The following is a 22,184-nucleotide window of genomic DNA, read 5'->3' as shown; positions in this document are numbered from 1 at the left end:
TCTCTGTGTGTGTGTGTGCGCGCACACATATCAATGTGTCTTGACTAGGGTTCAGTTACGGTAGTCTAGGAAGGGAGGAAAGTTGTGTGCCATGTGTGATATTTATTCCTTTGGCCTGAGGTGAAACTGTCTGAATCCATATAAAGTGTACAATGCATTGCACTGTGCTTCCTATTCCAAGGACATGGTACGTATACATGTCAAAAATGTTATTGTCTTTAGAGAATGGGAAGTAGTAGGTGAAAATTACAAAAGCTACAGCAGTGTCTGATGAATGCAAAAGCAAACATAAACATGCAGACATTTTCTTTTGTTGTTATTGTTAACAATACATGGTTTTTATAATATGTTGAAAAAATATGTGCAGTAAGGGCAGTTACCCATCAATCCTTGTAAATGGTGCTATGTGTCTTGCTGAATCTCCGATGGAACAACAAATGTTTCCATGCAAGATAAAAATAAAGCATATGTGTGCTTGCTCATTCATGCACACACTTTGTGACAATAAGGTCTGATCCTGCATAAATGGTTGACAACCTGTTGCTATTTGCGTACAAATACAGGTATGAAAAGGGAACTGATGAGGAATGAAATAGATGAAAAGAACAGAGGTACAGAAAGGAAATTTGGTGACAGATGAAAAGAAGGGATGGAGGAGAGTTGAGGAAAGGGGTACATTTAAGATAATATGGCATTCACAAAAGAGGGAACGTTATGGAGATAATTTTGCGAATGCTATGGAGATACAGCATGCTACAAGAATGGAAGAAGGCTATGTTGGGATAGAGTAAAAAAAAGGATATACATACGCAGTGCTTTTGATGTAAGAAAAAAGGTAATGGAACTCACTCAGCCCCCCCTCCCCCTACCAGGCCATTCTTTGATCAACAAACTTTCATTCCCCTCCCAAGCCAGACTGCCATGCTACTGCAGATGGGATGGGCAGGGTAGGCTCAGTCCCCCTCCCGTTTTGGAGCCGGGGGTGGGTGTGTGGGTGACAGTGAACAGCTCTGCTGCTGTTGTGTGCCTCTGGAGGGGCTTTCTTTAAACTTCACCCTGCAGATTATCTGCCCGGGCACAGCCTCCTTGTCCTCCGCCAACTCTCCCATGACTTGCGCCGTAACTGGGTGGCACAAGCCTCCCCTGCCACCTTCCTCCGCCAGTCCTTTGTCACCTGTCTCACGGAGAATGGAGAACAGAGCAGCTCTGCGGAGGGATGCAGAGCAGAGAATAGCACTTGCTTGCTGCCCTGCATTGTCCCACGTCCTTCTTCTCCCTTCTGGAAATAGCAGCTATGTTTCCTGCTGCTTCTCCTCCCAGCGCAGCTCCTCTCTCTTCCCAAAAGCATTTCTTTGCTAATGTGCTTTCAGCTCTGGCATGTTTCTCTTCTGCTGCACGGAAACAGAGTTCAGTCAGACCTTCCAACTCCTTGTGAGATCTTTTTTTCCCCCTGCAAGAAGTTGGAAGGTCTGATTCCCTGTCTTGTACCTTTTTCAATTTTAAAGGTCTCTGTTAGCCCCCCATCAACCTGGATGTTTTGAGAAGATAAGAGATAGTGCGCTTCAGAAGGGAAGTGAAACTTTGTGTGTTAAACTAATTGGGCAGGAGCCGTTCACTTGCTAGCCCTTCCCCCCAAGACTTGCTCACTCACCCTCGCTCGCTGTTCCTCTGAAAACAGCCCGGTCTGCTCTTTTTATACTTTTGTTCGCCTTCCTCCTCCTCTCTTTCAGGTGCACTGGAAGCTCCAATTAGCTCCAATGGCCTGCTCCCAGCCGTCCCACCATGATCGCCTCCCAGGTGTGCTCAAAATGGCCCCTGGTTGCGTTCCAGGTGGAGCCCTGGTAGGAGGATCCGCCTGTCAATCTCCTGCAGGCTTGCCACTAACTGGGAGGGTGGAGTCACGAGTGCAACTGGAGCAACAGCGGCGGCTAGAGGCAGCGACAGCCCTCCTCCCTGTACCTGTATGACAACCGGGGGCCATTTTGAGCACACCTGGGAGGCGATCATGGTGGGACGGCTGGGAGCCGACTGCTGCCAGGCCTTCATGCCAGAGGGTGGCTGCTTGTCGAACTTCCAGGTTTGCCAGCTCAGCTTTTTGGCACTCCGCTGAACAGCTGATCGGCGCAGAGAAACAGGGGGAATTTAAAACCAGCCCTCGCTTGCCCTGCTGTCTTGCTGCCATGCACCAGAGCTCAAGCCAGGCTAATTGCTGAGGGCAGAGGACTGCTGTTGTGCTGAGTGCTCACGATTGTTGTTCTGGATGCTGGTTAGGTGGGTGGGAGCGGGCCTGGGCGGGATCTGTCTATTTAGTGTGTTGGGAGGCAGTTGCTCCCAGCGCTGACTTTGTTTGCATTTGCTTTGAACTCACAAGCCAGTGTGTAACTAAATAAACCAGGTTTACTTTGAACCCAATGTCCTGTTTTCTGTTGGGCTCAGGTCTGTGGTTGTGACCTGACAGTTGGAAGGAGAGGAACCCTTGAAGAAGGGAACCACCTTTTTGATCTTCTGACAAACAAAGTCAACAGAAAAGCCAGATTCACTTTATAAACATGTTACTCACTTAACTGCAGTGATTCACTTAACAACTGTAACAAGAAAGGTTGTAAAATGGGACATAACTCACTTGACGACTGTCTCGCTTAGCTTAACTCCACTTTCCTGGCTACCTTCAGGAAAGGTAGTTTGAGCCTGACCACCTTCTGCAGAGCCCAGTTTCCCAGCTGAAGTGCAAGGTCCTCTATGCCTGAAAATGACCCCCACTTCCTGATGGCACCTTCTGATCCTGACCCACCTTTGTTGTCCTCCTTTGCTCTTTAAGATGGAGAGCGAGTATGCAGTTCCCGAGCCATTCGACAAATCTCACACCAGCCACAGAGGCACATCGACAGTGCATCCCTCAAAACGGTGCCCTGCAATGCTCAAGCCAAGGAAAGTGTGTCAGGTGTGCACGTTTGGGCATTATGCCCTCACATACCAGAAGCTGCATGACAGTTCAGTTTTGGTAGGAGATGAAACAGAAAATCCCCTCTCAGCCCCCTATTGAATGATAGATGATGAAAAATATCAGGTGTGATTATTAACATCTCTATTCTTCTCATCCATCTCAAAAGGTTGGAGAGGCATATTGTTCTCAAGACATCTAAAGCTCATGTTGATCTCTTCATAGGCAGTCTGGGGATATGAACTAGGTTGGTAAACGTGCCTGATCTTCTGTGCAGTGAACATTTACACAGATGCTGGGCCCCAGGGTTTAGAGACCATGGTTTAGACAGCAGTTTTCCTGATGTTTTGCCAGAAATCTTGGATGGCATTTTCTGAGGCAAAGGTATGTAGACCACAAGCATTTCAGCAGAGACTGACCTAGCCCATTTATACAGACTACCTACTGCACATAAAAATTAAATATAGGGGCTAAAGTTTCTGCTGGAAGATCCAGCATAAATTTAATCCTACTTCTACAATGCCCTGTTTAGAATCACTGGTAGTTCATGAATACCATTAACTACTTTTTACAATTGGAAACAGAAAAAGAAATTTGGGAAGACTTGATTCTTCCTTCCCAAATTTCACATTTCCCAGCAGTAGTAATTATTTTCACTTAGAATGAGGCTGATAGGAGTACTACGCAGCATAGTAAGATATGATTTTGGGAAACACTTTAAGGAATTAGTTATTAGTTCTCCCCTATGTGTGCTAGAACAGAAAGAAAAGGCACTATTTTGGAGCAGTGCAAAATACCTGTAGCTTCAACTACAGCCTTTAAAAAAAATTGTCACCAGATGCTAGATGAATATGCTACAAATTAAAGATTAGCTAAATATTGGATTTGTCTTCCTATACTTCGCATTAGATCCTGGAACTGTTTAGTAAAATAAGCATTAAAAGGACAAGTAGCAATAGAAAAAAATTGTATTGTCCTCTCATGCATGACCACTTAGATGTGAAGCTGTGGTATTTGCTTGTTTCACCATATCTCTTAGACTTAAGAGAATAAGGCACAATATTTCATAATACCAAGGCTGTATTGATGAGATGATGAGACAAAGCATGCACTATGTCCTTTATTAATAATGCATGTTTTCAGTAGTGTAGCAAAGTTGAGATAAATTATTTCTGCTTTCTTTTGTAATGGAAACAATTTAATTCCAGGATTCAAGCAAATTCTGCAGTTTGTGCCCAGTTTTGATGGCGAGGGTATATTGTGATTTATTTCACTGACAAGTTGCCTCATAGAATTCTTGTGAAACTTCAATAACTGTCTTGCCAACAAATTGGCTGAATTCACCCACTGCAATAAAACTGCAAGTTTGTAATTATAAATATGGTTTAAAGTAGATGGAGAAACATATATGCCCCGTTATCCTTTCCCTCAAACTGGAAGTGTTCAGGGTAGACATGAAGGCAAACAAACTTGCATTACAAGGAATAATTGTAATAATAAAAGCGGGATAATAAATAAATTCACCCTCTCCTTTTTCATTTTGTGTCCAGCAGAGGCATTTTAGCAATTCCAGTGATGAAAGGTGCAATCAAGACAAGATGCTACTCTGCAGCATAGTGCTTGGTTTAAGAACAAATGCTGCAATAAATCTTGACAAAACCTTTTTAAAATATAAATTTCATCTCTCCCCACCCCCCAGCAACTGCTGTTCTATTTCTCAGCGAAAGATCGCCTGCTAAATGAAATCTTAGCACATTACCGGAATGCCATAGGAGACCCGCATGTGTGTTCGGAGTGCAGTCATGCCACCAGGCACCACCGCCAAGCAACAGTGTTCTCCGTATTTGCGTGCCACGTAGCAGCTCAGAATCACTGGGCAGCAAATTCCAACACAACCTGCCAAGCAACATAAACATACACATGGAAACAAATAGAAGTAGGTAGAAAATGCTGTCATCCATTGTCCAGACTTGTAATCCTTGCACTAAGTCCTCCCCTAGCCAATCCTTTGTGGGTAAGAGAGTGACTGGTTGACTGTGTTCTGTGACAAACTAGGATCACCAGTGACCCTGTCAGATGAAAAGCAGACTTAAGGAATGGAGGTCATATCCTGTTCCTTTTTGTTCCCTCAGACAAAAAGAAATCACAACACAATAAAAACTGTACTGGATTAGATAATGGTAAACTTGGGGGGGGGCAGTTTTTGCCCCCCTTTTACATATATCCTCGTGATTCTGGAGGGTAAAAGCCCTATTTTGGCAGGGCTGCCCTAGGACTGAGGTCTCCAAATTTGGCAGCTTTAGGAAACATCTTTGAGAATGTCACCTGGCCAAAGCAAGAGAATTGAGCTGGCATCTTGATATTTAAAACTAAAATACTGTTTAAAGTTTGCTGCTAGTTAAATTGTTTTGCCAATGTCTAACAAAGTCCTGACCTCAAAAGCCAGATTCCTACACAATTTTTTCTATTTTCAAGAAACCTTAAAAGAGAATCCTGTATCTGCAGTTGTTGACATAACAGCATGACCTGTCCTGAATGAAGGCAAAATGAATGATGCCAGAAATGTCCACTTCTTTGAAACCAAACCCCACTCAACTAGCATTGATGAGGTTATCTAGTTTGGGTAATAAAACATCTGCATAAAAACAACCAAGCTCAGAGAGCACCAAGGACCCCTCCCATCCTCTTCTCCACTGACAATTCTCCAATTAGAAAGATTTTGCTTCCTTAATCATCTTGGTCAGAATAGCTGAGCAGGATGGGATTTAGTATCAACCTATGTTGAAAGGAACAAGTTGGGAAGTCCACTTACTGGAAATAACCCAGAAATCCAGTCTTATTTCAGGAAAAACTAGTTCACAAAGGGTCTCATTCCTTCCTTCTCAGCTGGCTACTTCCCACAGGTATTAGAACCAGAGATTTACTTACACATGGGACAGTCCAAACAGCACTCATATCTCCCGCTGGCCCAACTGCCTTCTGAGGACTGGCTTACTGGGGAGACAGTTGGCTGGCAAATCACTGACTGGGACATTGGCAAAGGCTGGGCTCCTGGGAAACACATCTGCTTCTGAACAGACATTGTCTATTGCAACTGCACAAGCAGGATTGTAAATGCTCTTCTTTGTGATATCCTGCAGGCTGGGTGAAATGCCAGAGGAAGCAGCAAGAAGTGGGTGGAATAATGCAAGGTCTTGTGAAACAAGTAGCTTTCTAAGCAGCAGACAGAGCAACTGAAAAAACTGTCCTAGAGCAGCTTTTGCGTGGTATTTACAGTCAGAATATTAGATCACCAGCAGTGCTTCAGCTTGCAGGGAAATGAAGGGCTTAGGTGTTAAGAATGTCATCCATCCCACTTGTTTAATTAACAAAGAAAGACTCCTGGTTCATTTCACTCAACTGTCACTGGATTTATGACCCTGGTGATGGAAAAAGACTACATATTTTGGATTTAGTTTTCTTCAGGTTATAGTCACTGCTGGAACCTAGTGAGATGCTCTCTTCTTGTCTGCTTGTTTTTTATAAGCTTCCCTCACTTTGTCTACAGCTTTGCACACCATGGGCTAAGTATTCTGCAGACTTTGATCCCCTCAGCTGGATCTGTGATGGGGCAGTTCTGGCATAGGGACAAAGTCCAGGCCTGTGGTCACCCAGAAAGGGTGAAACCTATGCTACTGTGCACTGAATTATTGTACCGTATTCTCCAGCGTATAAGACTGGGCGTATAAGACGACCCTCTACATTTCCTGTTAAATTATAGGGTTTGGGCTATACTCGCCGTATAAGACTACCCCTCTTCCAACGCACACCAAATAAAAATTAAAAAACATCAGATTTTATTTTAATATGGTAATTTTAATTCAAATGCTTATGATATGCAGGTACTTAATAGGAAAACTGTCACTTATAAACATAAGGCTGTTTGTCATCAAACATGTAAACATAAAACAGTGCAAGTGGATTAAACTTTTCCTAATTCACTCTAAAGCTTTCCCTGCACAGAGCCTTAAGTAACACCAGCTGCCTGCAATTAGTGCAGGTTCGCATCCCACCAGGCTCAAGGTTGACTCAGCCTTCCATCCTTCCAAGGTAGGTAAAATGAGGACCCAGATTGTTGGGGGCAATAAGCTGACTTTGTAATAATGCTGTTTGGGGGAGGGCGAAAGCCCTAATAAGCAGGCATATACATAGAATGAAGGCTATTGCTAAGCACATTGATTTGTGCTTTAAATTGTAAGCCGCCCTGAGTCTTCGGAGAAGGGCGGGATATAAATGGGATTTTAAAAAAAAGACCAAATGGGAGATCCGCTCCAGGTTTTCTAGCCCGCCCGCCCAGTTCCTGAGTCAAATGTGTCCTTAGAGCTAAGCAGCTGCTCTGACTGCTGCATTCCCCACCTGCTTTTCAAGTTGGGATAGACTACAGCTGCTCTTCAACTTTAGAAGGAAAGACGCCCAGACCCCAGCCTGTAAAAAATCACAGACTGCAGCTTCTTCTCCAATTGGTCCCGCTTTCCCTGCGCAGACAAAATGGGAAATCCACTCCAGGTTTTCCAGCCAGCCCTGTCCCTAAAATTTCAGCACCCGGCGTATAAGACGACTTTTGAGAAGATTTTCATGGGTTAAAAAGTCGTCTTATACGCCGGAAAATATAGTAGGTAACTTAAGCAAAGAGCAGGAGTTGGGCCCAATTGTCTTGCTGATAATTAATGTAACAATGGAAGTACTGCTGCAACACGCCATTAGTTCTCTCACAGTCTCCATTGGTCTGAAGGAGGAGCTTAGCCCCTGGGCTGTACCCAACACCTTTAAGAACTCCTGCCAAAACCAAAGTAAATTGGATACCACAGTCTGAGAAAATGCACTCCGATGCTTCATCTTTGCCACAGCAGAAACATGCAATTAAGCTCCACTGGGGTTTAGAGCTTTTTGAGAGAGATGAGTCCCCTCTCCCCGCTTTTTGTGCTCCTCACCTTTCAGGACTGGGTTATCTGTGGCTGTTTCTTCCTATGTGTTCATGGAATTCAGCTAGGTCAATTTCCATATTACTGGCCAGCAGGTACCACGCCTGGAGATTTTGCGGTACCCATCGGGAAAGGCAAGTGTAGTATAACTCTTCATTCAAACCCTCTCAAAAGTAGATTATCATCAGGCATTGGGGCCACTCTCCCAACCAGCTGGATAGTCTGCAGAACTCCTGGATATACTCTGCCACTGACCACTTCCCTTGCCTGATATTTTGAATGCAGATTTCAGCTCATTAGTTTGTGTAGGGGTCTTCAAACCGTTGCTGTAAAGTTCTCATGAATGTATCAAAATGTCCCAGTTCTGGTGCATCATCATCGTGGAAGGCCACCAGCCATTCCATCGCTTCTCCATCTAACAAGACCACAGTCAATGCAGGCAGCATTGTCTGGGTACATGGCCCCATAGCATTCCCATGTAATGCCCAACTTGAGTTAGAAAATAGGCCAGCCACTTTGGCATCCCATCGAACTTAACCATCAGGAGTGGTGGAGTGTGATCCCCCAGGCTCAGGGGTGGGGCCTGTGCTGGCAGGGCAGCTATTGGCAGGGCAACTGCAGGAATGGTAGCTGCTTGGGCAGCTGACAGAGCCATTGGTGGAGTTGCAAGCACAGTGAGGCTGCACCTGGTGTGGCTGCAGGGCTGGGTGGCATGGCAGCAGCTCCCTGAATGGGAGGATTCCATAGTTCCAGGGCCTGGACTCTCTATTAACTGGTCCACTGCTTTTCTGGAGATGGAACTTGGGGTTCTCCAGTAGGCCTGGTCCTCCCATCCAATAGGGCATCAGGCCTTCCAGCGATCTCCCTTTACCATGTTCAGCCCTGAGGAAGGTTCTTCTACTTCTCCCAAGTGTCCAACTCCCCAGGACTATGGGCCATTTGGGGTTTTTCTCAGTTGCTCCTCTGGAATGGCTGTTGCCACTGCAGGCCATTCTCCTGCAACCTTCAGATGAGCACCAGTGACTGGGGCTGCCTGGGCCCCCTTGTGGGATCCATGGAACTTCAGTTTCTGCCTTGTCCCCAGTGTTGTTCTTCTGCTCTGGCTCTTTCCTTGGAGTAGACATCGTTTCCATAATTTCCTCAGTAAAAGCTCCTCCTAGTCAGGGCTCTCTGCTTCAAAGCCAAACCCTCCCTAACCACTCATATTCCAATTTCTCCCCCCTCCCCCCCAGGCCGTTGCTGATGTTAACCTGCCAAAGTATGCAATGAGAAGCAAGCAGCAGAATGACAGCTAGAACAAAAGCGGAAAGTAGATCCTGCCACTTCAGATTGTAAATCAGAACTCTGGTGAAGACTGCAAAAAGGTGCTGTCCTGGAGACTGCTTATGGTCCTGGATTCCTAGGCTGCTCTTCCCAAATAGCTCAACTAACATTACATATGTACAAGTGTCTACACTGAAGGTAGGAAGATTAATAGGGGAAAGAACTGCATTCCCAGGTCACTTTCTACATCCCAGGAACCTGCCACCTTATTTCTCTCCCACAATCTGATATCATTCAAGATGTGTTCAAAATAACCACAACACATCTTGAATGGTTGCAGGAGTTGGGTATGTCTAGTTGAATGAAAAGGACTGGGGGTGACATGATAGCAGTGTTCCAGTATCTAAGGGGCTGCTACAAAGAAGAGGTCAACCCATTCTCCAAAGCACCTGAAGGCAGGACAAGAAGCAACGGATATAAATTAATCAAGGAGAGAAACAACCTAGAATTAAGGAGAAAATTCCTAACAGCGAGAACAATTAATCAATGGAATGGCTTGCCTCCAGAAGTCATGGCTACTCCATCACTGGAGATTTTTTAAGAAGAAATTTGACAGCCATTTGTCCAGAACAGTGTAGGGGGACACTTGTACAGGGTGTTGGACTGAAGACCTCCAAGGTCCTTCCAACTCTGATGGCACAAAGCCAGGGAATTCAAAAATCCTAACAACGTAAACAGTCTTGAACATTTCCAAGTATTTTTTTTCTTAATTACACATTACCAGTTATTGAAAACAAAAAGCAAGTTTTGTGAAATAATACCCCTGAGATATGTAATAGATCCTTTGCAAAGAAAAGAGCCTTAGTTCTGCTCCTATTTCTTAGGCTGCATTTCACCAAAGCTGCCAGTCTTTCAGTATTTTTATATAGACTACTCAGGGAAAAAAAAATAAGCTGGATCAGGTATAAACTTCCAAGTTCTGTCCAAAGAATGGAATATTTGTGACTTACAAATTGAGGGTCTCCACTTCAATTTTTAAAAAAGAAACTGAGGCACTCTGGAAAGATGGGAACAAACCCTGTTTTGCACTGATCATAACAACAAGGGTGCCACTGGACTTGTCATCTGCTGGTAGTACATGACTGAGTCCTGCGGGAAGAGGACAGTGAATAATGCTTTTTGGTTAAATCCAATTTGGTGGATCTCCCTCCTTGAACTCTGAGAATGGTAGAAGAATCCCTACTAATATTTAGGTAACTAGAACAATAACTGATGTCTAACACAAGAATCTCCAAACCTGTCAACTTTAAGACTTGTAAACCTCAACTCCCAGAATCTATGCTGGTGGGTAATTCTGAGAGTTGAAGTCTACAAATTTTAAAGTTGACACGTTTGGAGATCCCTGATCTAACATCCTTATTACACCTCAAACACATACATGAAGAGAAAAAAAAGAGGGTGTGTGCATATGTCCCCATACATAGATGCAGATGAAAAGTTGGTGTCCAATGTTTTATTATCTTTAAGATTTGTTCCTTGGTTTGAGCTTCTCCTCTCATCAACAGAAGGTATGCCTAGCTCAGCCTGGGGTCTCCTCCTTTGGCCGAGCTTGCTCCTTTATTCCTTCATCTTGCTTTTCCATTTGCTTCAATCTTTCCAGAGCTCTTAGTTTTTGCTTCTCTTTGTAGACCTGAATATTAATGGGAAGGAGAGATTTAATTGGGGATTTAGCTACCCAAATGCCCTGTCACCCTGGAGAAATAAGCAGCTTCTGCTTCCATTGCCATCATATAAAAATGTCCCCATTCCTATGGTTGCAACCGCTACAATGAGACAGTAAAAAACCATAATGTAGTTTGCCCCATTTTATCTGAATATGAAGCATGAAGCCAACTGATAAAGGTCAAAGAAATAAGCTATGGCTCAGTCATGCTATTTTCTGCAAAGATTAAGGCAGGGCAAGTCCTCTATCCACAAGCTGTTCACTGCTGCTGAGAATGTACTTCTTTGCTTAGCCATGCCGTTTATGCTTTCCTGCTCTCTTACATGCTATCCTTACCCACCCACTCTAACACTTAGGACATAAATGCTGTTCACCTATTGGAGAGGATCCTTGTCAAAAGTGGCCTTCAAGCCTCTTTCCTTGTCTGAAGTCTATGCAGAAGAGCGAAACATGCCTACTATCCCAAATCAAGTTCTCTATGATATAGAAGCTGCAATTGCCCAGGCTGTTCCCGTAGGTCACCTTCAGCCAGCCATTCTTAACCTACCATGGTTCGAAGTTCCTTCTTGACAGCTGCGCGCCGTGTGATTTTTTGCCGGTATTGTGGAGGTGGTGAATACTCAATTTCCAACTGCTTGCATGTATTCTCAAAGATATCATAGTGGTTATTACGTAGGTATTTCAGCAACACAGTCCGACGGTCAGTGGCTATCATCATACGGGTAAGGTTAACCTTGTCCTAGAAAGTTATAGCCTCTTCGGTGAATTATCCGTGGATTTAAGTCTTTTAATTTTTCAACTTTCTGGTTAATAATTTAATGACAGCATTTAAATAAACTTGCAAGTTTATTGAAAGACAGTAATAATAAACAACTGCTAACTTCCTAGAAGGAAAAAAATCATTGTGTTGGGGAATAAGGAATATTATTTAATACACTGTGATCTCTGAGAAACAAAACAGTATTAAAAATATGCTTCTCAAAACTGGATCTAAAGCATGTAATCATCTAATTTATGGAATGCAGGCAGTAGAATACTGGTTTGCAATGAAGTCTTTGGATTAGAAATCCTACCATAATATGCCAGGACTCACTAGGAGTCAGCAGGGAACATAGTAACAATTCAGGCTGGTAACCTGAACTCCACCTTCTCCATGTTAATATAAGGTTTTATGGTGGTGGTGGTGAATATCAATATATCTGTTGATGACCTTGGTATTGGAAAACTGAAATCTGGAATGCCAGAGGAGTGCATGCAAGGAGCACAAATAATCGAATTAAATGACCAAAAGAAAAATAGCCACGATGTATTTTTGTGAAATGATGAAAGTGGGAAAATGCAACAGAGTTGAATGAAGATGGTCTACTCTTAGGAATTATTGAATATATGCAGGGAAAGGAAGGTGTAGGCTTTATTATGAGTAAAAGCCTAAAATGTACATTGGGAAGTACTAATTCACATCAACGTGACTGTTATGGGTACATATGAAAGAAGGAATCCACAGAGCAGGCCATACAATATGTGGCCAGCTGATGTTTTTTTAAAAAATAAAAAATTCATCCCTGCAACTGCCCTGGATGATGTGCTGTTTCACTGATGCCACCATCTTCAGCACTGCCCACTACACAACTATTCTGGCATGAATGAAAAGGAGACTGAGGAGTATCTGTTTAGAAAAGGCGATGTTTGATTTAAGCCTAACTCTACACATGAAAAAGAAATAAATTTAAAAGCATAACTGGTTGGATCGTCTGTGGATAAAATTGAGAAAACAAGAATTATTAACTTTGTTTTCATTTACTTTGGTCATGTCATGCATGCAAATTAACTGGAGAAGTCAATGATGCTAGGAATATTTAGTGGATCAAGAAGAAAGGGCAAGCAAAGAACATGCTGGCTTGATTCCATCAAAGCTGATACAAAGATGAACAACTGAGAAGCTCTGCTTGACAGGGTAGTCTGGAAAGCACTTGCCTATAAAGTCATTGAGTCGGAGACGACTGAATGGCTAAAACAACAATGCAAGAATGATACAAAGTTTTGAATGTGATAGAAATTAGTTTTTGGCAGCATCAAGAATAAATTTTGGGAAAAACTGGATATGGAAGAAAAACCCCCAAAAGAAATTGGAGTGAAAGAAGAATAAATGGGGAAAAAAGGCTGAATCCTGAATAATATTAGAAGACAGACTGTTCTCATTACAGAATGAATGGAGAGAGGCTGCCTGAAAACAAATGGAAAAAAAAAACAATCTTACAGAATTCCATGGTTACATTAACAGAATCTATGTAAAATGATGCTTAATGAAATGACAAAACATAAATGTCAAATTCTAAGCGCAATTATGCTGTTGCGACCATTATTGCTTCTCAGCTTGCCAAGAACTTGGGGAAGGGGGAAATGGAAATGAAATTCAGGTGCCAGAGATCAAGAAGTCAGACCGTGAGAACCAAGAACAGTTCACCAGGTGTCTGGCTAAACTCAAAGACACTTTCTCATAACAATATTATAGCACTTAATTGGAAGATGTGACCTGCACTAAAAGGGGGAGGGAGAACTCTATACTTTTATTATATGATTTGAGGTGGGGATTAACCAAAGCTGGTTTTGCTTGCAAGTGGACCTGGAGAAAGTGAAATCCATTCTGGAATGCTGTTGCAGCCCTCAGTGAAATAGAGTTTGACTCCCCTGAGGAGCCTGCAAATTACATTCATAATCCGAGGATTCATTAATTGGATCACGTTAAATGAATGTGATCCCTCCCTGCTTTCCGCAATGCATTCATTAGTCAAATGCATGGGTCATTAAGTGCACATGAGGTATCTCAGGTGGGGAAGACCATGTGCTGAAAACAGGCCACCTACTTTAGACTACCCAAGACCTCCTCCCACCTACTAAGATACCTCATTCTCTCGTAGGGTCCCCAACATTGGTTCCTGACCCACCGGGTCTCCACAGGCACAGAATGGAGGCCTGCAAGGGCACGATCTCATGCTTCTTCAGCTCTCCATCCTCCGCTCCGAAAGCTTTTGCAAAGGGCCTGAAGTAGCATGAGATTGTGGCCCTGAAGTCTTCTGTCCCCTTTGCAAATACTTTGAGAGCAGAGGATGGAGCGCTGAAGAAGCGCAATATCGTGCCCCTGCACGCCTCCATTTTCCACAGCAAAATCTTCGGTTCCATCAGACTCGTCAGGGCTGACTGCCTGGCACTCCAAAAGTGGATTAGATGTCCTGCAAAGGCAGCTTCAGTGAGTCAGTCAAGCTGAGCAGGGCCCACTGGTCCCACTCTGTCTCTGCTCTCACTGCTCTGCTATTGGAGCTCTGGGAGCCAGCATAGACACCACAGCAGAGAGGTGGAAAGAAGACAGTTTGCTTGATCATGGAGATCTTCGCAAAGTGAGTATCCACAGAGCAGTGCCTGTTAGGTCCCAGGAGCGGGGAGGAATAGACAGGGGAAATGTTGCAGTGTCTCTGTGGTCAGTCATAAGGATGAATGACTGCAGTGGTGTTGCAACATTCATAACTTTAGGACTGTGTTATAAGTTCTTATGGGAGTGATGTAACTGAACCATCGCAAAGTGAACTGTCATAATTCGATGATTGCCTGTAAAGGATGCCTGACCAAAAAAATGGAAGGTGGGAATCCAACATTGAACAGTCAGGCAAGGATGTGGGAGATTCCCTTGACTGTTTGATGCATTTATGGCTAAATGTATAAGGAATAATGGTGACATCAGAGATATGCAGTGTGGGAGTGTGAATATGCACGAACATTTGCATGCAGATGATACTGTATTTGTGGCCAAGAACTGAAACATTTGCAAGAAATTTTAGACAGTATGATCTAATAATTAAAGTACCAAAACCTTATGTTTGACAAAGTAAACTGTGTGTGAATAACTATAAATGGCAAAAAAGGGAAGAATTTGTGCCCCTAAGGATGTAAGAAGGATAACATTTAAGTGGTACCAGTGGAAAGGTAATGGATACATGTGACTGTTTGTTGGAAAAAATAAACAAAAATAAACAAAAATAAGTGGCTGTTTGCAAGTGTTTTTCTGTCCATTTTGTTACTATATTAGGAAATGAGAGCTAGACATATGAAGAGAAACATAAAAAGTTGAATGAGTAATGCGGACTAAATATAGAAGTGACTGACCGTTAGAAAATATGGGCAGCTTGGTCATACATGGTAGATAAAATGAATGAAAATTGAATTGCAAAATAAATACATGAAGGAACAGTGAATGGATTGTGAAGAAAGGGAAGACTGAGCAAGGTATGGTTGGATGCAGTTTTGAAATACTCAAAAAAGATGTCTATGGAGATTCTCAGTCATCCAGGTCATGGTTGTCCCAAAGACACTTCAATCAAGAAGTGAAATGTCTTCAAGGAAATACGAAGAAGGTCCAATTTCCTTTTTAAAAAGCATCTTTGGGTCCTCAAAAAAGAAAAGTTCAAAATTTTAATGATGAAAGAACAATGTACAAAATGATAGATGGACATGATGGAAAACAAGGACAGTTTGCAAGGTGAGAACAAAGGGTGAGAAATTGCCATTGGTTTTAGCTTCCCCCCTTCTCTCATTAGCTTCTCCAGATCTCTTCTCTGTATCTATACTGAACTTTATGAGGTTCATTTGAAGAATGAACTACTTTGCATCGGAAGATATTTGCATTCAATAAGGACTGCTAGAAATCCAATTCTCTGCCATCCATTTGATTGCACTGCTTTTCAACAAAATCTGCTGGCTTAGAAGACAGTGTTTATAGAGGTTACATAACAAGCAGTTTAAATGCTTTGAGAAATCATACCTTGGGGTGCATATGCAGATGTTCTTTGAGGGTGCGGATCATGGCTGTCAGGTAGGCAACTAGAACATTAAGAAAAAAAGTTACAAAAGCTCCTATTATATTTTCTTCTCCTATTTTAAAGAGTACACATGAATGAACATTAGCAGCCAGACACGCTTTTAAGAGGCAGCATTTTTTTGGTGAAAGGGAGCTCAGTGTTACACGTGGGCATTGAGTTATTTCCCTGTTGTTTCTTTGTTCTACTGAAAGAAGTCAGAGTGAGTTTGGAGGGAGAGGAGTGAAAACAGGAAGCAGGACAATTTCAGAAGAATAATCAGCTCTACTGGGCATCTCAATTATTTCTAGTCCAACCAATCATCATCAGCACTGTATTCTTTAAGAATTCTTTGCCTCTTCCTTCTCTCATTCCTTTTCCTTTTATGTTGCATAAAAGGAACTTGTACTTGTGTACAGTAATCACTATTGATCTTATTTTTAAAATTTATTATTAGATTTTACATTCCTTTTATTTTGTACAACAAAACAACGTTTGTGCAAGATAACACAACCAATGCTCCCACCTCCTATTTGCCCTGGAACAATAACCCTGTGAGGTGGATTGGGCTGAGAGAGTGCAGTTGTCCTAAAGTCTCTTGGCACCTTAATCAGTATTTTAAACTGTCTTATATAGGTTTTCAGGAAATTGTTTTGCTTGAAGTTGAAAATAAACACTTTACATAATCAGAGGCATAAATGGGTGACTACCACATCCCTTGGAAGATAAATATCCTACATCTCCTTTAGCTTATTCTTTCAAAGATCTGTGAATCAGGCACCATTTCTTTTCTCTGCCTGAGGCCAAAGCTAAAAGGAACAACAGCAGCAATTTATCTGCTTCTGGGTAAGTGGTGAAATTATTGCTGAATATAATTCAGATTTGCTTGAGGAGAGGAGGGGGAAGAAGCATTAATCTTGGATGACATGCCAAATTCCTGCTAGGGTGGGATACTGTCAAACCCCCAAACCCCTCACCTATTCTCTTTTCCCTTCTATTCTTTTTGGGGCCGCGGTGGCTCAGTGGGTTAAGACGCTGAGCTTGTCGATCAGATGGTCGGCAGTTTGGCAGGTCGAATCCCGAGTGCCGCGTAACAGAGTGAGCGCCTGTTACTCGTCCCAGCTTCTGCCAACCTAGCAGTTCGAAAGCACGTAAAAATGCAAGTAGAAAAATAGGGACCACTACGGTGGGAAGGTAACAGCGTTCCGTGTGCCTTTGGCGTCTAGTCATGCCGGCCACATGACCATGGAGACGTCCTCGGACAAGCGCTGGCTCTTCAGCTTTGAAACGGAGATGAGCACCGGCCCCTAGAGTCGGAAACGACTAGCACGCATGTGCGGGGGAACCTTTACCTTTATTCTTGCTGGGGGGAGGGGGTGCATGGGGGGATTCATAGTGTTAACTTTCACTTTCTCCTTCCTTTTTCTGGCCTCCCCCTTCTGACTATGGAATGTGTCTCCTTATCTAGGAGACAGTTGCAAGGAAACGAAAGCTGGAGAAGACCTTGAGTTGCATGGCTACCAGTCAGCTGCCCACCAGGCCACCTGTGGATTGGTTGGATTTGAAACGGACATTATGACTTTGGTGGGAGGGGGCATATTGCTTGCTTTAATTATATCATTCACAGGGGGGGGGGCTTTTCTTCAGATCTCGCCTTACATTCCCTGCTATCACTAGTCCCTAATAAAAGTTTCCTTTTGACACAATGCCAGTTTCAAGAGTTCTGCTTTCTTGGGTGATTAGATGAAGTGGGTCCTGACAGATACAAGGCACAGAGTCTTATAAGAAGTGAAAAAAAGTGACACACACATAACCTAAACTGGAGCCAGTTTGGAAAATCAGGAGGGAGAACTGATGATAGTCTTCTGCCCAAAAGACAAATGTCAAAGGAAGCTTTCTCAAGACAACAATTTGTTGGATAGCAATTCTATGCAGTTATAATCTGTGCAGCAGGATTCAACTGAGGTTTGACTTTCACAAGTCTTCTTTCAATAGCTCCACTTCCTGCTGCATCTTGAAGTTATTGCCTCAGTGAGATGTTGAAACCTGCACCAAAGCTGCAGGAAATGAACTCACTCTTTCACCATGTCCCAGGCCATCCAGTCCACCCCACTGTTCCAGGGGCTGCCCAGCCTCTGTCTAACCCCCCACCCCCAGTGAAAAGGAGCCTGCCTTCTTGGTGGGTCTTGTGCTCCACTGTCCAATTCCTCTTTCCTGAAGAAGTCCTTCCTAGAATTTCATTGCTTTAACTTAAAATCTATTATTTAATGAATATGTATTTCTTTATTACATTTATGGCCAAATACCAAAGAGCACTTTAGTTACAAAACAGGTCTTGACTTCCTGTGTGACACCATTTCAGGTGTGTGAAATGGGCTGTAAGGGGAACCTTGAGGAGCAGCAGAAGCACAAAGCAAGGTATTGGTCAGAGAAAAAAAACCTGAAGTACAAGACAGAACTTTCACCTAAGAAAGCATCTCAGACAAAACTCTTACTTCTGATGAAGACTGGGAGGGGGCACATTTAGACTTACAAGATTCTGTTACTTCACAATAAAAGCAGTATTAGCATCCATAACTTTGGCTTCCTACGTCTAGCTCAAAGAGCTGAGAGTATATGATGGCATTCCCCCATCCCTTAACAAAGTTTTCTTTAATCTGTCTTCATAAGATTAAGTAGGGATAAACCTACCATTCTTGTTGCCTTTCTCTGAAAAAGGTTTTTTATAAAAATGTGCCCAGAATGGTGCCAATTACTCAAGGTGAGGTCTGAATGAGTGTAATTAAAGCAGAAGACAATGGAACTCTTCTTTCTTGTGTTCTGGAAACTATATTTTTATTGATGCTAAACTGATTTTATTTATGGCAGGAGCTCCCAAACTTTTCTATACCCTGCCCCCCTAGAACGCTTCTGATATATTCTTGCACTCCTTACAAAACTTCGAAGTAACAGCAACCAATTATGCATATACACTATAATTTTGAAAACGCAAGTTTTTGCACCCCCTGGAATATCGTCTCGCAGACATTTAAGTCTGTCTGGACCCAGTCTTTGGTACTATAAGTTTGACGGCAATGGCGAAGAGTGAGATGGCTTGACTTACCATCAGATCGGCCTCACTGTCATAAGGCACTGGCAACTTCAGGCTCTCAGCCGGAGCTCTCTCTTCCCTGGGAGGGAGAGCGGATTTTGACAGCTTGATCTTGATGTGCTCAGTTTGATTTCTCTCGTCCCCTACATGGGGACCTTTTCAGCTTGGTAGTAGTGGCAGGCACACTCCTGGTTTGAGGGGCAGGAGCCAGGCAGCCTGGTAATCCTGCTGGCCACACCTGAAGCACTTGATGAGAGCTCCGGCAGCTCGGTGGGCACTGGTTGCAGGAGCAGCCGATGGCTGTCGCCCAAACAGGCATCTCCTGGCTTTGCCTCACTTCTTTCAGAGGTGCTGGGCTACTTCTTACAACAGGCCAACTCAATATCCAGGGTCACAGCCATATGGTACCATTCAGGAATCCCCCAGTAGGTACATGCCTGGAATAAGTCACAGTCTAGTCCCTCTTTGATGGATCAGTGGATCAGCGGTCAGTGGATCAGTGATCATTCTGGCCACTGCCAGATCCTGCCAACCATTTTTTGGAATTCCCGGATGTATTCTTTAGCAGGGCAACCCCTCTGCCTCAGGATGTGGATTTCCATCTCAGCCTGCAGGGCCTGGGATTCGTCTGAATCTGGCTCTCAGACTATCCATGAACAGATTTATGTCCCACAGCTCTGGTATTTCCTCATCATGGAGGCTGGTCAACCACTCGCCCGCTTCTCCCTCTAGTTTGGCCGCCACCGTGTTCACCATCACTGAGTCGTCAGGGTATGCAGGAGCATAGCGATCCAGGTGAGCCCACACCTAGTTCAGGAAAAAGGGCAATTTCTTTATGTCCCCATCAAATATGGGTTTGATGGGAGGTGGGTCTACAGACTGCGGCGTCCATTATGCGGGGCTCCGGGCAGGTCACTGGTACTGGGGCTGCGGCTGATCCACTCTCTGGAATCCTCCCTGTTGAGCTCCTGGGCTTGTAGCCTGCTGATCCCTCATGGGACTTTGCCTGCGTGCTGGGCTCAATGCTAAGACTGGTTTAGGTAGCAGGGAAGCTGTGCAGGCCATAGCAGTCAGACTTGGGCGTGGGAGCAATGGCAACACCCTCACATGCTCTCTGTCTGAAATCACGTACCGTGCAACCAGGGTCACTGTCTTGACATCGATCCGGTCGAACCTCTCTCTCAATCTTTCGACCCAGTGGCCATGGAATGCTGTCAAGTACTTCCATTCCCCGAATTTGTCCCATCCTGCTGCCATCTTCACCTTCCACAGAGGACTGTGGGATGAAATCAGTGGGAACTCAACTTTGGCCGCTTCAGGAGTACCCCTGCGCTTGGGGGCTGCCCCTGCCTGACCGAGGTCTCCGAAGGTCAGAGTTCCTCTTTGCAGCAATGACTTCTCAGGTTGGGTCAAATGGGTCTTCAGCTGAGACCTCAATACCGATGATCTGCTTCCTGCCTGACCAGCAGCCAATGCTTCGGCAGCTGCAGTTGCACTGAGGCTTGCTATCAATTCTTCCTTCTTTTCCATCCCAAAATCTTCCCTGCGTCTTTGCCATCCTCCCAAAGATAGTGGGTAGGTTGACCAGGGCTCAGGGCCCTGAAATAAAAAGGGGCTTTAATGAGATTTGGTTTAATGATGGAGCCAAATAAATCAGAACTCTGAGGCATGAGATTTCCACAAAGAACATGTTTATTGGATACATGATGTCGGTACAGTCAAAAATGAAACCAAGTGTAAAATCTCCCCCAAAAGTTCAGAGTAACTTAAGGTAACAATTTCCACTCACATTCTCCAACAGAACTAACTTGGCGGGCTTTCTGGCAGGACATCCCTTTTTCTCCACTACAGTTTGGGAATGACCTTGGTTCCCACAGGATCTATTCACATTTAGACTAGCAAAAATACTTCATCCCCCCGTCAACCATCTTTGTCATTCTAGGTTGCCACAGGAGAGGTCCTGTGGCAACCTAGAATGACAAAGATGGTTGAAGCAAGGTTCATTGTAGATTTGGCACTCAGGGTGCTCCCGTTGCCTAATTAGTTATGCTGCAATGCGGAGACTAGGGTTGCATGTGAGGAATAGAATAGAATAAAGCTGGAAGGGATCTTGGAGGTCTTCTAGTCCAGCCCCCTGCTCAAGCAGGAGAACCTATTCCATCTCAGACAAGTGACTGTCTAGCCTCGTCTTAAAAATCTCCAGTGATGGAGCGCCCACAATTTCTGAAGGCAAACTGTTCCATTGGTTAATTGTCCTCACTGTCAGGAAGTTTCTCCTTATTTTTTTTGGTAAATATTTTATGGGTATTTTTTAACAGAACATAAATCATTCAGTCATTTGTAAAGAGTATGTTGTCTGGGTAACATTTGTAAGACAATCTTTAACAATTGATTTCTACAATCTATATTCCATATGTTAATTTCAGTTGATTTCCCCTTTCTCCAAAGTATCTTTCTTTGTAAACATTAGATTAAAACAATTCTCATTATTTTGATAAACAACAATTAAGTATATAGTTTTTCCAATATTCCTATTTGTCATTTTAGTAAATATTCTTACTAGTGACAGTTTTCTCAACAATTAATTACATTTACATTGATGGATTGAATTCTATTTTTTCCATATAAGCCCTCTCATACTTTTATATTTCTTAGTCAATAGGTAAAAAAGTAGAAAGAGAAGAGAAAAGAGGAAAAAAAGAGAAAAAGCAAAGCGAAAAAAGACAAAAACACTGAAATAAAAAAATAACATACTACTTAAAATATGTATTCCTCCTAATTTAATACATACTTATTCCCTCAATTTCTTATTCTTTTTAACCATAGCTGAAAATATATTTAATCTATTTAAACTTTAAGCATTCCCTTCAATAGATCTAATCATCTAATCCTTTACCTCTAATTCAAGCATTTTATGCTTTTCTTATCGTCACATTTAAATAACTAAAACATTTGCTGTTTAAATCATTTTAATTTCTTTTACAGAAAGGAAAAAGAAAAAACACATATTGTATTAGTTAAAAAAATCATCCCTTGAAGAATAATACATTCCAAAGTTTTTCCATTTCTTTAGCCATATTCAAACGTTTCTTTTTTAAATATTCTCTCTGATAAGTCCCATCATCTATTTTCTTGAATTCCATTTTAATCTTTTTTTCTCTGGCCATTGCCTTTCTTAATCAGTGTATTTTGCTGCATCATTCATTTCTCTGTAAAGTATTTTTTTCTCATTCTTTTGCTTATCTTTAAAGTTGCTTGGACGCATTGAAATATCTCCCACTTGAATTAAATCATGATTTTTTATTTTATATGGTTCCTTCTTTAAGTCTCTATCCTCAGAATTATGTTCAATCAACTC

General features: G+C 42.9%; 2 protein-coding genes across 3 annotated transcripts in view; both read right to left on the bottom strand.

Moving 5' to 3' along the window:
• Positions 1 to 1,095: 1,095 nt before the first annotated feature.
• Positions 1,096 to 6,101, bottom strand: LOC310644855 (cornifelin-like). Its single transcript, XM_083370171.1, has 4 exons — positions 5,870 to 6,101; positions 4,701 to 4,837; positions 2,792 to 2,909; positions 1,096 to 1,388 (listed from the first exon to the last, which is right to left on the bottom strand). Exons 1-3 carry the CDS (start codon positions 6,021 to 6,023, stop codon positions 2,814 to 2,816), a joined length of 387 nt encoding a protein of 128 aa, XP_083226297.1. The 5' UTR covers positions 6,024 to 6,101; the 3' UTR covers positions 1,096 to 1,388; positions 2,792 to 2,813.
• A 4,562-nt stretch (positions 6,102 to 10,663) lies between these two features.
• Positions 10,664 to 22,184, bottom strand: part of MRPS15 (mitochondrial ribosomal protein S15) — a 35,598-nt gene continuing 24,077 nt past the window's right edge. For both annotated transcript variants that reach the window (XM_083369152.1, XM_083369151.1), the window contains exons 6-8: positions 15,702 to 15,760; positions 11,436 to 11,627; positions 10,664 to 10,855 (exon numbers count right to left, since the gene is read on the bottom strand). In XM_083369152.1, the coding sequence (XP_083225278.1) occupies positions 10,745 to 10,855; positions 11,436 to 11,627; positions 15,702 to 15,760 (362 nt within the window). In that variant the 3' untranslated portion in view covers positions 10,664 to 10,744. The remainder of the gene's footprint in view (positions 10,856 to 11,435; positions 11,628 to 15,701; positions 15,761 to 22,184) is intronic.

Source organism: Vipera ursinii (assembly GCF_947247035.1).
Source record: "Vipera ursinii genome assembly, chromosome: 9".
In the NCBI taxonomy this organism is placed as follows: Eukaryota; Metazoa; Chordata; class Lepidosauria; order Squamata; family Viperidae; genus Vipera; species Vipera ursinii.
Note: the sequence above shows the minus strand (reverse complement) of the source record. Positions and strands in the feature narration are given on the sequence as shown.